At 37.4% G+C, this 13552-nt stretch overlaps 1 protein-coding gene across 1 annotated transcript; it reads left to right on the top strand.

Annotated features, from left to right (window-relative positions):
• The first annotated feature begins 1464 nt into the window (after window positions 1-1464).
• On the top strand, window positions 1465-7076 carry LOC109166713. Its single transcript, XM_019315612.1, has 7 exons — window positions 1465-1737; window positions 2325-2632; window positions 2737-2889; window positions 3000-4180; window positions 4268-4478; window positions 6034-6192; window positions 6479-7076. The coding sequence occupies exons 1-7, from the start codon at window positions 1465-1467 to the stop codon at window positions 7074-7076; spliced, it is 2883 nt and encodes a 960-aa protein (XP_019171157.1).
• The last annotated feature ends 6476 nt before the right edge of the window (window positions 7077-13552 follow it).

Genomic DNA, 13552 nt, shown 5'->3' with positions numbered 1-13552 from the left:
ATGATTGAGACATAATATATAATAATTCAAATACAAGCAAACATTACACACATGCATTATATTGGAGTAGACGGCAGTGTATATATATATTATGCATTTGAATTATTATATATTATGTCTCAATCATCTTTCTTCAGTAGTATATATATAATAAAAGATCGAGAAAAAGACATTTTTGGTCCTAGACTTATAGTGGCTTGGACAATTTTAGTCCTTTATAAAAAAATTTGCCATTTTATGGACAGAGTTATTGTGGCGAGGACATTTTTTGTCCTCTGTCTATATTTCTGTTAGATAACTGTATGAGAGAGGGACAATTACGTAAATTTAGGGTATCTCTTTATTGTGAGATGGACGATTTTGGTCCCACAACCATGCCTTTACTCTGACCCTCATTTATTTGTAGTTTTGCACTACGAAATGCTCTGCCCACAACCATGCCTTTACTGCAACTTGGACTCTCCGACTCCTTCGAATTATGACCGAGAAGAAAACAAAACACACATAGATATAATAGATAGAAGGAGATAGCCTAAATTGACGTAATTACCCCTCTCTCAGACAGTTATCTAACAAAAATATAGACGGAGGACCAAAAATGTCCTCGCCACAATAACTCTGTCCATAAAATGGCAATTTTTTTTATAAAGGACTAAAATTGTCCAAACCACTATAAGTCTAGGACCAAAAATGTCTTTTACTCTAAAAGATCAGACTTGATGAATTAGTTTTACCTTGCTTTGCTCCGTAGATATATGCTTAACAAAACTAATTTAATTTGTTACTCCAATTTGTGGTGGGTTTTGTAATTGACGGATTCTAGGGGTCTCAAGAAAGATTTGAGCCTCGGAGACTTTGATATTTCATAACTTAATAAGAACATGAAAGTCTTGAAACACGAGTGAGTATTGTATACCAGTACTCATAATTGAAAAACTTGCTAAGCGCGCTTCGAGCGTTTGGGGGCGTCTAGGCGGCCATTAATTGGAGCCTAGGCGCCTGTGTATTTTTTATTTTTAAAAATTTTTAAATTTTTTAAGACTTGATAACTATAAACTAATTAATAATTTAATAGTTAATACCACTGTTGCAAAAATCGCGCCTAGGCGCTAGGTGCCCGGCCTCCTAGGCGGTCTAGGTGCCCGCCTAGGCGCTCTAAGCGCTTATTAATGCTAGAGTTGTTGAAAGTTGTGTAAGAAGTGGTAAGGGAATGAAGGATGTCGTTATTTAAAAGTGGGTTGAAGTGGATTAGGTTGAATAGTGAATGCACCATGGAAAACGTTCTACCGAATTAGGGTTTCAATATCTGCCTTAAAATCGCTAAAACGGCGCATGAAGCTTCTGTAAAGGGATAAGTCGACTTGCTGGGTTAATTTCAAGTACGAAAGATTACACAACTTTTGTTATTTCTGTGGTATGATGAGGCATTTGCACAAATATTGTTTGAAGGCGCGAGATGCGGGCATGTCGGTGGATCAATATCCATATGGTGATAATTTACGCGCTGGATTGAGGAAGGGTCCACGCAAGGTGGGAGCTTCATGGCTCCTAGACAAGAACGGTAACCCCATGGTGGAAACCCCCTCGGATATAGCGCCTGGATTGCGTGTTGATGAGCTAAGCCATAGGGAGGCAACAACTGAATTTGCCCGTGGGGAGAATGTGTCAGTCATGGCAGCGTCCAAGAGAAGAAGGGGTGAATTGAATATGGGCACTGGGGCAATGCGAATGTTGCCAGTGATATTGTTATGACAGAGATCCAAAAAAACTTGTCTGTGGCGGGTTCTGGTTCCCAGACCCGCCCATCATTATGAGTATTATCAGTTGGAACTTTCATGGCTTGGGCAATCCACGAACAGTTCGAGAATTAACGGACCTTGCATCGCGTAAGAAGCCTAATTTTATTTTTCTCATGGAAACCAAGGTGGGGCGAATACATGCTGAACGAATTCGCATTAGTTTTGGCTTTGATGGTCTTTTTATGTTGATCCGACTCGGTTGGGTGGTGGTTTAGTGCTGCTTTTGCGAAAGAATAATACGGCAAGTCTTTTGAGCTACTCAAATAATCATATTGATATTGAAGTAAATATGTCCAGCTTTCCAAAGTGGCGAATTACGTGCTACTATGGCTATCCTCAGCGCCATAGACGATCAGAAGCATGGGATTATTAAAGTCCTTTGCACCACGTTCCACTCTCCCATGGGTTATGATTGGGGACTTTAATGATCTTCTGTTTCAATACGAGAAGAGCGGAGGTAACCCACATCCAGATGATCTCCTACGCGGCTTTGGGGAGACTATTGAATAGTGTGGCTTATCTCAGTTGCCTATGGAGGGTTATCATTTTACTTGGGAGAAGGGGAAAGGTACGCTTGCATGCATTGAGGAGAAGTTGGACAAAGTGCTAGCTTTTAATGTTTGGCGCGAAATTGTGCCAGGGGCCAGAGTTACTAATACACTGATGAGGAAATCAGATCATTCTACGCTTTTCTTGAGTATTCATGAGATGTTTCAGAATGGGGGAGGAGGAAAGAGAGGATTTCGTTTCGAAATGGCTTGGGTGTATCATGAAGGGTGTAGGGGTGTGGTGGAAAGATCATGGGAGGAAGGGAGGAATGAAGGGATCCAAGAGTGCATAGCATACTGTTGGAGTCAATTATCCCGATGGGGGGTGACCGGTATCATAAGTTCGGTGAAAAGATTATGCATCTGCGTAAGGAGCAATTACATCTTAGGGGACGCACTGATCCTGCATCCCTAACTGAATTCCAGCGGCTGGAGGGAATTCTGAGCAATATGGAAATCCAAGAAGATACTTACTGGAGACAGAGAGCCAAACAACACTGGCTCAAGAATGCGGATGCCACCAATACGAAATTCTACCACATGTATGCCTCTCACCGTAAAAAAAGAAAAATACTATTTATAAGCTTATGAATGATAATGGGGATTGGATGGAAGGAAATGCTATGAATACGATTATCTTGGAATATTTTAGTCATATCTTCTCCACTAGTAACCCTATGGATGGTAGCAATTTATTTGCTGAGGTATCCCCACGTGTTACCCAGGCTCAAAATGAGTTATTATTACGCCCCTTTGAAGTGTCTGAGCTTAAGGATGCCCTTTTTGCGATGGCCGCGGACAAAACACCTGGCCCGGATGGTATGAACCCAGGTTTCTACCAGCAGTTCTGGGATGTAGTTGGTGATGATATTTTGACATTTATACTCAATTGTCTTAATAATCGGATATTCCCCTCTGAGCTAAATAATACGGATGTTGTGCTCATCCCAAAGAAGAAAACCCCTGAGGTGGTTGCAGATTTTTGGCCAATAGCTTTGAGCAATGTGATATACAGAATAATGGCCAAAATGATTACACAGAGAATGAAGCCTTTAATGGAAAGTATAATTTCTAGCTCACAAAATGCGTTTATACCAGACAGATTGATTACTGATAATATTTTTATAGCAGCAGAAGTGGGTCATTACCTTAATAGAAAGCAGTGTGGGACTGTAGGGTGGGGAGCCCTCAAACTGGACATGGCCAAAGCCTATGACCGTATGGAATGGCCTTTCCTCCGTGGGATGCTACTGGCGCTGGGTTTTGATGACAGGTGGATTGAATTGATTATGTTGTGTGTGACTACAGTGTCATATACTTTTATGATAAATGGCTCCCGAAGTACCTCAATCACACCCACTCGTGGCCTCCGACAGGGAGATCCATTATCCCCTTATCTATTCATTATTTGTGCAGAGGGGCTTTCAGTTTTGTTGCAACAGGCTCAGGATAGGGGATTAATACATGGTTGCAGGGTTGCTAGAGGTGCACCTCCTATTTCTCATTTATTTTTTGCGGATGATATCCTACTGTTTTTCAACGCAAATATGCCGGAAACATATGAGATAAAGCATTGTTTGTCGCTATATGAGAGTTTATCTTGTCAGAAAGTCAATTATCATAAATCCAATGTATGCTATAGTAGGAATACAGGGCAGTATGATAAGGATATGCTGGAACAAATCCTAGGTGTAACCCAGGCTCCCAATTTTGGGAAATACCTAGGTCTGCCCTCCTTTGTGGGAAGAAATAAGATGGCTGTTTTTGCATATATTGAGGATAAAATCAGACAGAGGATTGGTTCTTGGAACAAGAAATTATTATCACAAGCTGGTAAAGAAATTTTGTTGAAAAGTGTGGCACAAGCAATGCCGACCTTTTCAATGAGTGTTTTTTTGCTACCCATATCTGTTTGTACAGCTATTGAGCGAGCTATGAATCGGTACTGGTGGGGAACAGGTACTGACCGAGGCATTCACTGGAAAGCCTGGGATAAGTTATGTATCCCAAAAAAGCATGGTGGCCTGGGATTCAAAGATTTGAGAGCATTCAATTTGGCAATGTTAGGAAAGCAGGCATGGAGATTGCTCACTAACACTGACTCATTGGTGGCTCGGGTTTATAAGGCCAGGTATTATCCTAAGGATACCTTCTTGGAGGCAAATATAGGAAATAATCCAAGCTTTTGTTGGCACAGTATTATGGCGGCTAAAGATCTAATATGTGGTGGTATAAGGAGACGAATTGGGGACGGGAGATCTACCTTAATATAGGAACATCGCTGGCTGCAGAATGAACTGGGTCCTATGGTTCACACGCAAATGCCACAACATTTATCTGCAGCCAAAGTGGTGGGATTAATTGACCAGGAAACGGGTACTTGTACCTGGCTCTGATACCACTTGTTGGTCCCGATAGAGTGTAGTGAGAGTCTAGAGGGGGGGGGGGGGGGTGAATAGACTCTTTTCGTGTTTTGCCCTAAAAATCACCTTTCGGTGTTTTGGCGCAGCGGAAATGTCAAATTCGATTATTTGCTTTGCACGAGTTTATGTTGTAAACAAAACTTTCGGTAACAGTAATGAGGTCAATATGATGCAGAAATGAAAAGCGTAGGTAAAAAGATAGAGAGACAAGAGATTTTATAGTGGTTCGGCTAACGTTGCCTACTCCACTCTTCTTCCATAACTTATGGAAGGATTGCACTATCACTCGTTAGTACAATTACACAAAGACTTCCTTGATCACTAAGCCGGACAGCCTTCGTAGGTTTTTCAACTCCTCGAGTTTACTCCGCCTCTATCAACTTCTTCTCCAGAGTTGAGGTTGGTAGAAAAGGATTTCTGATTTCTCCAACTTGATGAAGTCTTAACTGTGTGAGATGATTGCTTCGTACAAACGGCAAGACTTCTTTAAGGTGTAAGATGATGATCAATGAACTTTTTCAAATATCTTAGCACCTTAACACTGGTTCACAAAAGCTTGAGAGAGCTGAGAGCGTTTTAAGAGCTTTTGCATATATGGATCGAGTGAATGGAACCAGCACCTTCTTAGTTGATGAAGGTGGGTTTATATAGGTGATGAAAATTCATCCGTTGGAGGGAGATGAAATTTTCAAACCTTTTATCCAGTGGATAAGGACCAGGGAGCTTCATGCATTAAATGCTCCATTAATGAGGTTGTACCATGTAGCCGTTGAAGGTATGGAAGGCATTAGGGTTTTGTCCTTTAGCTCCAGGAGATGGTACATCTTCATTTAATGTTCCTTGGTAAACGTGTCCCACAAGTTGAGGTCCTTATGTTCCTAGGATGTTGTCAAAGCAGACAGACAAAACATTCTTCTCGTTGTTAAAGAGAAAGAATGCTTGGTGAGATTTGTCTTTAATAAAACTATCCTTTCGAGTTAGTTGACAACTCCTTATTAAATCTCGTTGTTGTCTATCATGCCTTGTGTCTTCTTTCGTCTTGGAGACCCTATCAACTAGACATAACTCATTTTCGTGTGTTTGTCTAGCTTAACACGAATTACAGGGGAGTTATGGCAACTCTCGTCTAGGACGAAAGTAGCGATCGAAAAAGCTAATAGTTAGGGGTATACTTTCTACATTACATTGGTATCATCAAAATCTTAATACAAGGTTCCTAACACATATTCTAGCTGATATTTTTCAACCAATTGATATACCTAGAATCCAAAGGATACCTGTTACCCCTGAGTATGAAGACATATGGTATTGGTATGAAGATCCTAATGGATGTTATTCGGTCAAGAATGGGTACAGGCGTATAGTTGGTAATTATGAGGATAATTCTAATGGAGCATTTGATAAATGGCTTGCCCTATGGAAGTTAAAAATCCCACCCAAATGGAAGACATTCCTATGGAGAGCTATTTGTGATATCCTTTCTACTACCAACAATTTGCTTATAAAAAGGGTAGATGTTAGTCCGGTGTGTGCCATGTGTGGAATGATGAATGAGGACACCATGCATGCATTAGTTTTCTGTGACTATGCAAACTCCATATGGACTCAATCCAACCTTCCACTCCCCAATATTATCACAAATGTTTTTTCCATGAATGGTTTAGTGCAATCTTGAATGTTCTAGACTTTAATGGAATTATTTATACAGCTGCAATATTATACCATCTATGGAGAGCCCGAAACGGTGCGGTCTGGGATGCCTGTCTACCAAGACCAACGAAATTTTACTTGTGACTGTAGCTGCTACTGTGAAGGCATGGGAAGCTATCCATCACCGTATCCCCACACGGCAGGCTGCTCGCCAATCTGCTCCAACCTCCGAAGTTGTCGCGGCTGCCCCTACTGCCGGAAACATTCTGCCAACCGACGCTGTTATCATGCCGATCGCCGGGCGTCCGCCGTCTCCACCACGCAGCCACCCTGCTCTCCCACGTGGCACGATGACAAGGCCAAGGAAATGTTACATAGATGCCAGTTACCATCACGGAACAAATGCGGCTACAGTCGGTGCGGTTCTTCTCGACGCCGACGACCGTTATGTGTCAGCTTTCAGTGCCCCCCTAATAGGTTGCTTCTCCCCACTCATGGCCGAGACATTTGCATGCAAGGAAGCCTTATCCTGGCTTAGAAGGCGGGATGAACAGTTTATACAAATTCACACGGACTGCCAGTTGCTACAGAGTTATCTGTCTGGACCACCTACCACATCACGTTCATATCTACGTTATGCTATTGATAGTTGCTGAACCTACATATCTGTTTTCACTTTCTGCTCAGTTATTTTTATTCCTAGATTACAGAATTTATTAGCTCATTCCCTAGCTACTACAGCTTTTGATTTCGCTACGACTATGTACTAGGACAATGTCCCACCGAACTCTATTTCAGCTTATCTATAAATACAACCGCCAGGTTTACCTTAAAAAAGGTTGAATAGTGAATGATTAAGCACAAGAGCATATAGTACTTGAAAGATAACTCAATAAAGATACGATTCATGTGAAATAAAGCAAATCAACAAAATAAACAATAATTGAGTTAAAAAATCAAATTTAAAAAGCCGGACTTGGTCCACTTGGACCAAGCTACCTTGGTGTTATAGTGTTCCTAGAATATAATTAAGTGTTGTACGGAATACACGAAAAACAATAATAATTTTACGAAAAAAAGGATTATCATTTTTTGGGAAAAATTGAAAATTTCTGGGAAGAAAGTAACCACGGGGATGAAGGGATTTGATAGGTTGTAAGTACGAGTCGAGTTACAGTCTCTCTTTAAAACTTTATTTGCCGTCTCCCAAGTGTGCTAGGAGCATTACAGCCTAGGTTTTCCAGGATAAAACGTACTACTATACAATTCAAAGTTTGAACATTCAAACAATGGAATCCGACAAACTAGAGCTTTGGGAGGAACACAAGTTGGCTAAGAAAAGAGTAGAAGCAGAATTTCGGAAGAGAAAAACAACTTGATTTCGTTGTGTAAAAATCTACTGCTCTACCATCAACTTATATAGGGGTTGAGGATTAAATAACGCTTAATTCATGGCATTAAAACTGAGACTAAATCAGCTTTGTAACACCTATAACAGCAGGCCAATATCTGATTATCTGGGAGTTAATTCAATACCTGGTTGTACGGATGCGTACCATTTCTGAAAAGGACAACAGCTCCAGAAGGAGATGCCCATTCCGGAAGACTTCTTCATAACTAATAGTTGGAAAATATTACTTCCAAGCCTTTTTTAGGCTCACTTTGGGATTTTATTTGCACCCCCCTCTCATGCGCGCGCGAGAGAACATCTATGCTATACAAGTCAATATTTCTTAGAAAGGCTCTTGTATAAATAGTGGTGCAAACTCACTTCCCAAGCCAATGTGGAACAAAAGCTACTTTAAAGCATTTTCCCTTCATTTTCCAACTCAAATGGGTCTACTTTGATAATCAATTTCTCATTCACCCATTATCCGTTTTTAACGTACAATATATCAATCTCTTTGTCTTATTACGAAGAACCCGACTCAATTTGGAAGTGGACCCCACTAATAATTGTACCACAAAGTAGCCACTTAAAATATCATTTTATGCTATTTTTCCAACATTAAGACCGTGTAATAACTAATAAGTGAACTGACACTATTACATGTCAATGCCACTCTCTTAGATATTGAACTTTCAATTAGTTTGCAACTCTATTCTAATGGCAACTTAAACCAATAAAATCAATTAACTAAGCATATGAGATTCATGTCTTCTTTCAACTCTCTTTTTTCAAAGTAGAGTTAGATTAGTGAGAGATATGGCTACCCTGGAGGCAACTAGCAGCTTGCGGCTAGCTGTGTCCTCCAATATAATGCATGTGTTTAATGTTTGCTAGTATTTAATTTGAATTATTATATATTATGTCTCAATCATCTTTCTTGCTTAGGGTGGATGTTCAACTTTAATATTTATATACTTGCATAACTCAACCTTAGCTTGTCATGTTAAGCGCTTATTAATGCTAGAGTTATTCAAATTTGTGTACGAAGTGATAAGCGAATGGAGGGATGTCGTCTTCTTCCAACTCCCTTTTTAATGGCAACTTAAACCAATCAAATCAATTAACTAAGTGTATGGGATTCGCGTCTTCTTCCAACTCCCTTTCCTCAAAGGAGGGCTGAATTAGTGAAAGGTATAGGTTATATTTGGCAAACTTACATGGAAAGGTAGCTTAAAGCTGAAAAACTATAAACTAGAATGAAGCTAAAAACTGAAGAGTTGTTAACTAGCTGATTATGCTTAAAAGTGTTTAGTAAAATTACTTTTTTTATAAGCTGATAGATATAAAAAAACTAAAAAGGACATTTTCATAAAGCTTAAATGATGTGATTATTATATTGTTTTTATATTATTAAATATACTAGTATTTGCGCCCGTGCGATGCACGGGATAGATTTGTTGTAATATATTACGAATATTTGGATTGATATATAATTATTTAAATTAGAGCATCAAATATTATTTCGTGGAATTGAAGATGTGATTTGAATCATTTATGTGTTTTGATGTTATCATTGTTTGAATTTGAGTAAATAATTGCTCAAATTAATAACTAATATGTAAATGTACACATGCAGTGCTGTAACTTTGGAGATTTTATTTATCATCATTTAGTATTTTTTTTATATAAATTACGCAAATGTGCTCGTTTTCTAGCAACTCAATTATAGCAATGAATTGTTATCTTAATTTATTTGTATATATAGAAGATATATATATATATATATATATATATATATATATATATTGTCTAGATATATAGCAATTTTGTCATTAAAAAAAAAACATAATATCACCAATTGTAGTGTCAACACACACTCAATTAGTGATCCTTTTCTTTTTTATTTTCAGTCAATTAGAATATCAAATGTTTTTAATTGATGATGTAGATATTATTATTGAGATAATGCCTCCACTGAGGCTTCATCTCATGACCTCCCACATGGGAGAGGTCACTACATGCCATCTAAGCACAAGGTGCTTGGCAAATATGCATTAATATCAATTTCCTTTTATATTTTCAATCAATTAGTCAATTATAATATATATGCAGTGATATTTTTACCTAATTTTCGTTCTATTTTTATTTAACGATGTAGAATATTATAAATATTAATACTAATTTTTTCGGCAATAACTGCATCTAATATGCCCTTACTCTCTAAAAACATAACAAAATTAGGCTAACATGAAAAGGAATCCAAGGCTAAAAGACAAATAGTCTTGAACGTCCATATTAATGAAATTAAGGGTTTGATTAAAATGGGCCTGAGTTTGGGCAAGAAAATTAGTTAGAATGATTTTACTTTATATATATATATATATATATATATATATATATATATATAGATTATTATTATTATTATTATTATTATTATTATATATTACATAGGGTAGTTTTTATTATACTTGAACAATAATATTACCAATTATATTATAGAATATAATACCATACATAACATTACCAATTATGCAATATTAACAATTAATAGATTTAATTAATTTCTATTGGACATTTAATTACTTACCAAATAAATTTTACTACAAAAGTTTGGGCTGAAAAATGTAATAGGAGGATTTTGTTTTTATATAGATCTATAGATATAGATATAGATTCGGCAAACTTTAATAGTATATAGGACTATTTTGGGCGAGAAATTAAAATGAATAATTTTATTTTTATTAATAGTATAGATTAGATTTATAGTAAAATAACGCTTGTAATTTTAATCTAAACTAGTATTTTCACCCGTGCGATGCACGGAATAGAATTGTTGTAATATATTAAGAATATTTAAATCGATATATAATTATTTAAGAGTTAATTTCACCAGAGGTCGTTTATCTTTCCTGACAATTCCAAATTTAATCTTAGACTATAGTTATTAATTATTACAATTTATTCTATGTTACAACTCTTACGTTAGTATTCTTACTATTATTATTAACACTTAATTACTTTTAGATATTATTATTACCACTTATATTATTATTATTATTATTATATTATTATTATTATTATTATTATTATTATTATTATTATTATTATTATTATTATTATTATTAGATTCTTTTCAAGTACTGTTAGTATATAATGGTCGTGAGGCACAATAATAATATAACCATAATTAAATATTCTTGTATTATATTCCGGAATTAATGTCATTTTTGGTCCTAGACTTATTGAGGCATTGACACTTTTCATCCTCCATAATAAAAATTGCCACTTAGTAGACACTGTTATTGGTCGTTGGACAGTTTTGATCCTCCGTCAATGAAGCCGTTTGTTGACCGTGAATTAGAAGGGCTTTTCTGTCTTTTTATGTCTTATTCTCCTAATCTTGTTTAGACCAGCGCTGCTGTGACTCCTGTGAGGCGAGATGGCGAGACTTGGTGGCTAAGTAGTAACCGTCGGTAGTGAGTAGCAGCGAGGTTCTTCTCCGGCGAGTTGTGGGTACGGCGGCGAGCATACGATGCAGTAACTCCTTCCGGCGACGGACCAGTAAGGCAGATCTGGCGGTGCAGCAACAGATCTGGCGAGGTTGGGGCCTTCACCGGTTGTTTTTGGTTCCGGCGAAGCAGAGAGGGCAGCAGGTCGGCGAACCTTCCTATGGTAAATAGCAGTTGTAGTTGTAGATGGCGTGATGTAGAATTTGCACCTATAAGTCCTCCCTTCCATATTGACCACAAATATCCTTCCCATCTCTCTCTCTCTCTGACCACAACTACTTGGTGCACAACCTCAAAAACTCTGTTATTCTACCTGAAATTCATTGAAGTTTCAAGCTGAAAATGTGGAATCCGCCGCTCCCCAAAAATCGCATTGTCTGAGGTGTTGGAATGGCCGGTGTTGACTTCCTGGCTGCTGTAGCTTCATTCCCCATCCTGGATGATAAAATTCGGAGCACCAGCTTTGAGGTTCAAGGAGGTGGTAACACTTGCAATGCTTTGATAAAACCCGGATGATAAAATTCGTCTTGGTCTTAATCCAAGGATCATATCTAAGGTTGCCGATGAGTCGCATGGCGAAAGAATACTTGATGAGCTTGAAAGGGATGGTGTTGATACATCTTTTATGGTGGTGTCCAAAGGAGGAAACTCACCATTCACATATGTCATTGTTGACAACCAAAAAAAAAAAAAAAAAACTCGCACGTGCATTTTCACTCCAGGATATCCACCCATGATATCTGAGGGTCTACATACCCAAATCAAAATTGTCTTCAGCGCTTGGAGTAAATATTGTCTACTTAGATGGAAGGATGCATGAGACTGCTTTGATTGTAGTGCAGGAGGCAAAGAGTAGGGGCATACGTATTATAGTTGATGCAGAAAGGTTAAGGGAGGGGTTGGGTGATATTCCTGACATTGCTAGTTATGTTGTATGCTCAAAAAAATTTCCACAGGCATGGACTAACTCCCTTTATATTCCAACTGCACTTGTTTCCATTATCTTGAGATTGATGTCAAATGTAAAATTCGTGATTGTTAGTTGGGTGAAGATGGTTTCTTAATGTTAGAAAGGACTGAAGCGGATAACCTCAGTTGAAGAAATGGATGTAGCAGTGACCAATGGATGGAGAAATACAAGGATTATAACATAAAAAGACAGAAAAACCCTTCTAATTCACGGTCAACAAACGGCGTCATTGACGGAGGATCAAAACTGTCCAACGATCAATAACAGTGGCTACTAAGTGGCAATTTTTATTATGGAGGATGAAAAGTGTCAATGCCCCAATGAGTCTAGGACCAAAAATGGCATTAACTCTTGTATTCCGTGAGTCACAATAATAATATAACAATAATTAAATATTGTTCAATTCTATATTCTTCTAGAATTCATATTACCATCATTAATTATTCACAAAATTTTCATAATTAAATAATTTGACCAATTATAAAGAAAGATTATTAAATAATGCACGGGACAATTGTTTAATTAAAACTTTTAAAAATTCATTAATGAATCATAAGGTTCTCATAGTTTTTTCTTAGAAACTCTTTAATAAAGTATTTTTTTTTTTAGAAATTGGTGGGCCAAACTGCCTACGGCAGTTTGCGGTAGATAGTTGATCTCGAAAAAATACGCGATTTCAAAAAAATATTTGTCCAAAACAGACAACGGAGTCAAAAGTTATGCCTTGCCGGACTTTTGACATTTTACAACTTAAAAAAATAAATAAAAAAATTAAAGGCCGGTTCAGCCGGCGAGGTGGCCGCTGAGGATGTCGATTCCGGCCTTCCTCGCCGCGGCCAGCGACACGCCTTCCTCGCCGTGGCCAGCGACACGATTTTTTTAACACTGATATATAAAATAGATGTAGATTAGAATAAGAATAGTATTACACTATTTTATAATATTAGAATAGAATTTTAACGCATAATTATTGTACGAAAGGGAAAGTAGAAATCAATATATTTTATTAGGAAGAGAGATTTTTTAGGAATTGGGCGGGAAGTTAAAATTTCAGGATTTTGTTTTTATATATAGTATAGATTGTATTACACTATTTTATAATATTAGAATAGAATTTTAACGCAGAATTATTGTACGAATGGGAAAGTAGAAATCAATATATTTTATTAGGAAGAGAAGATTTTTTAGGAATTGGGCGGGAAGTTAAAATTTCAGGATTTTGTTTTTATATATAGTATAGATTGTATTACACTATTTTATAAT

This window comes from Ipomoea nil, unplaced genomic scaffold, assembly GCF_001879475.1.
Source record: "Ipomoea nil cultivar Tokyo-kokei standard unplaced genomic scaffold, Asagao_1.1 scaffold0317, whole genome shotgun sequence".
NCBI classification, from domain to species: domain Eukaryota; kingdom Viridiplantae; phylum Streptophyta; class Magnoliopsida; order Solanales; family Convolvulaceae; genus Ipomoea; species Ipomoea nil.
The sequence above is the reverse complement of the archived record's forward strand: the minus strand, read 5'-3'. Positions and strand labels throughout refer to the sequence as shown.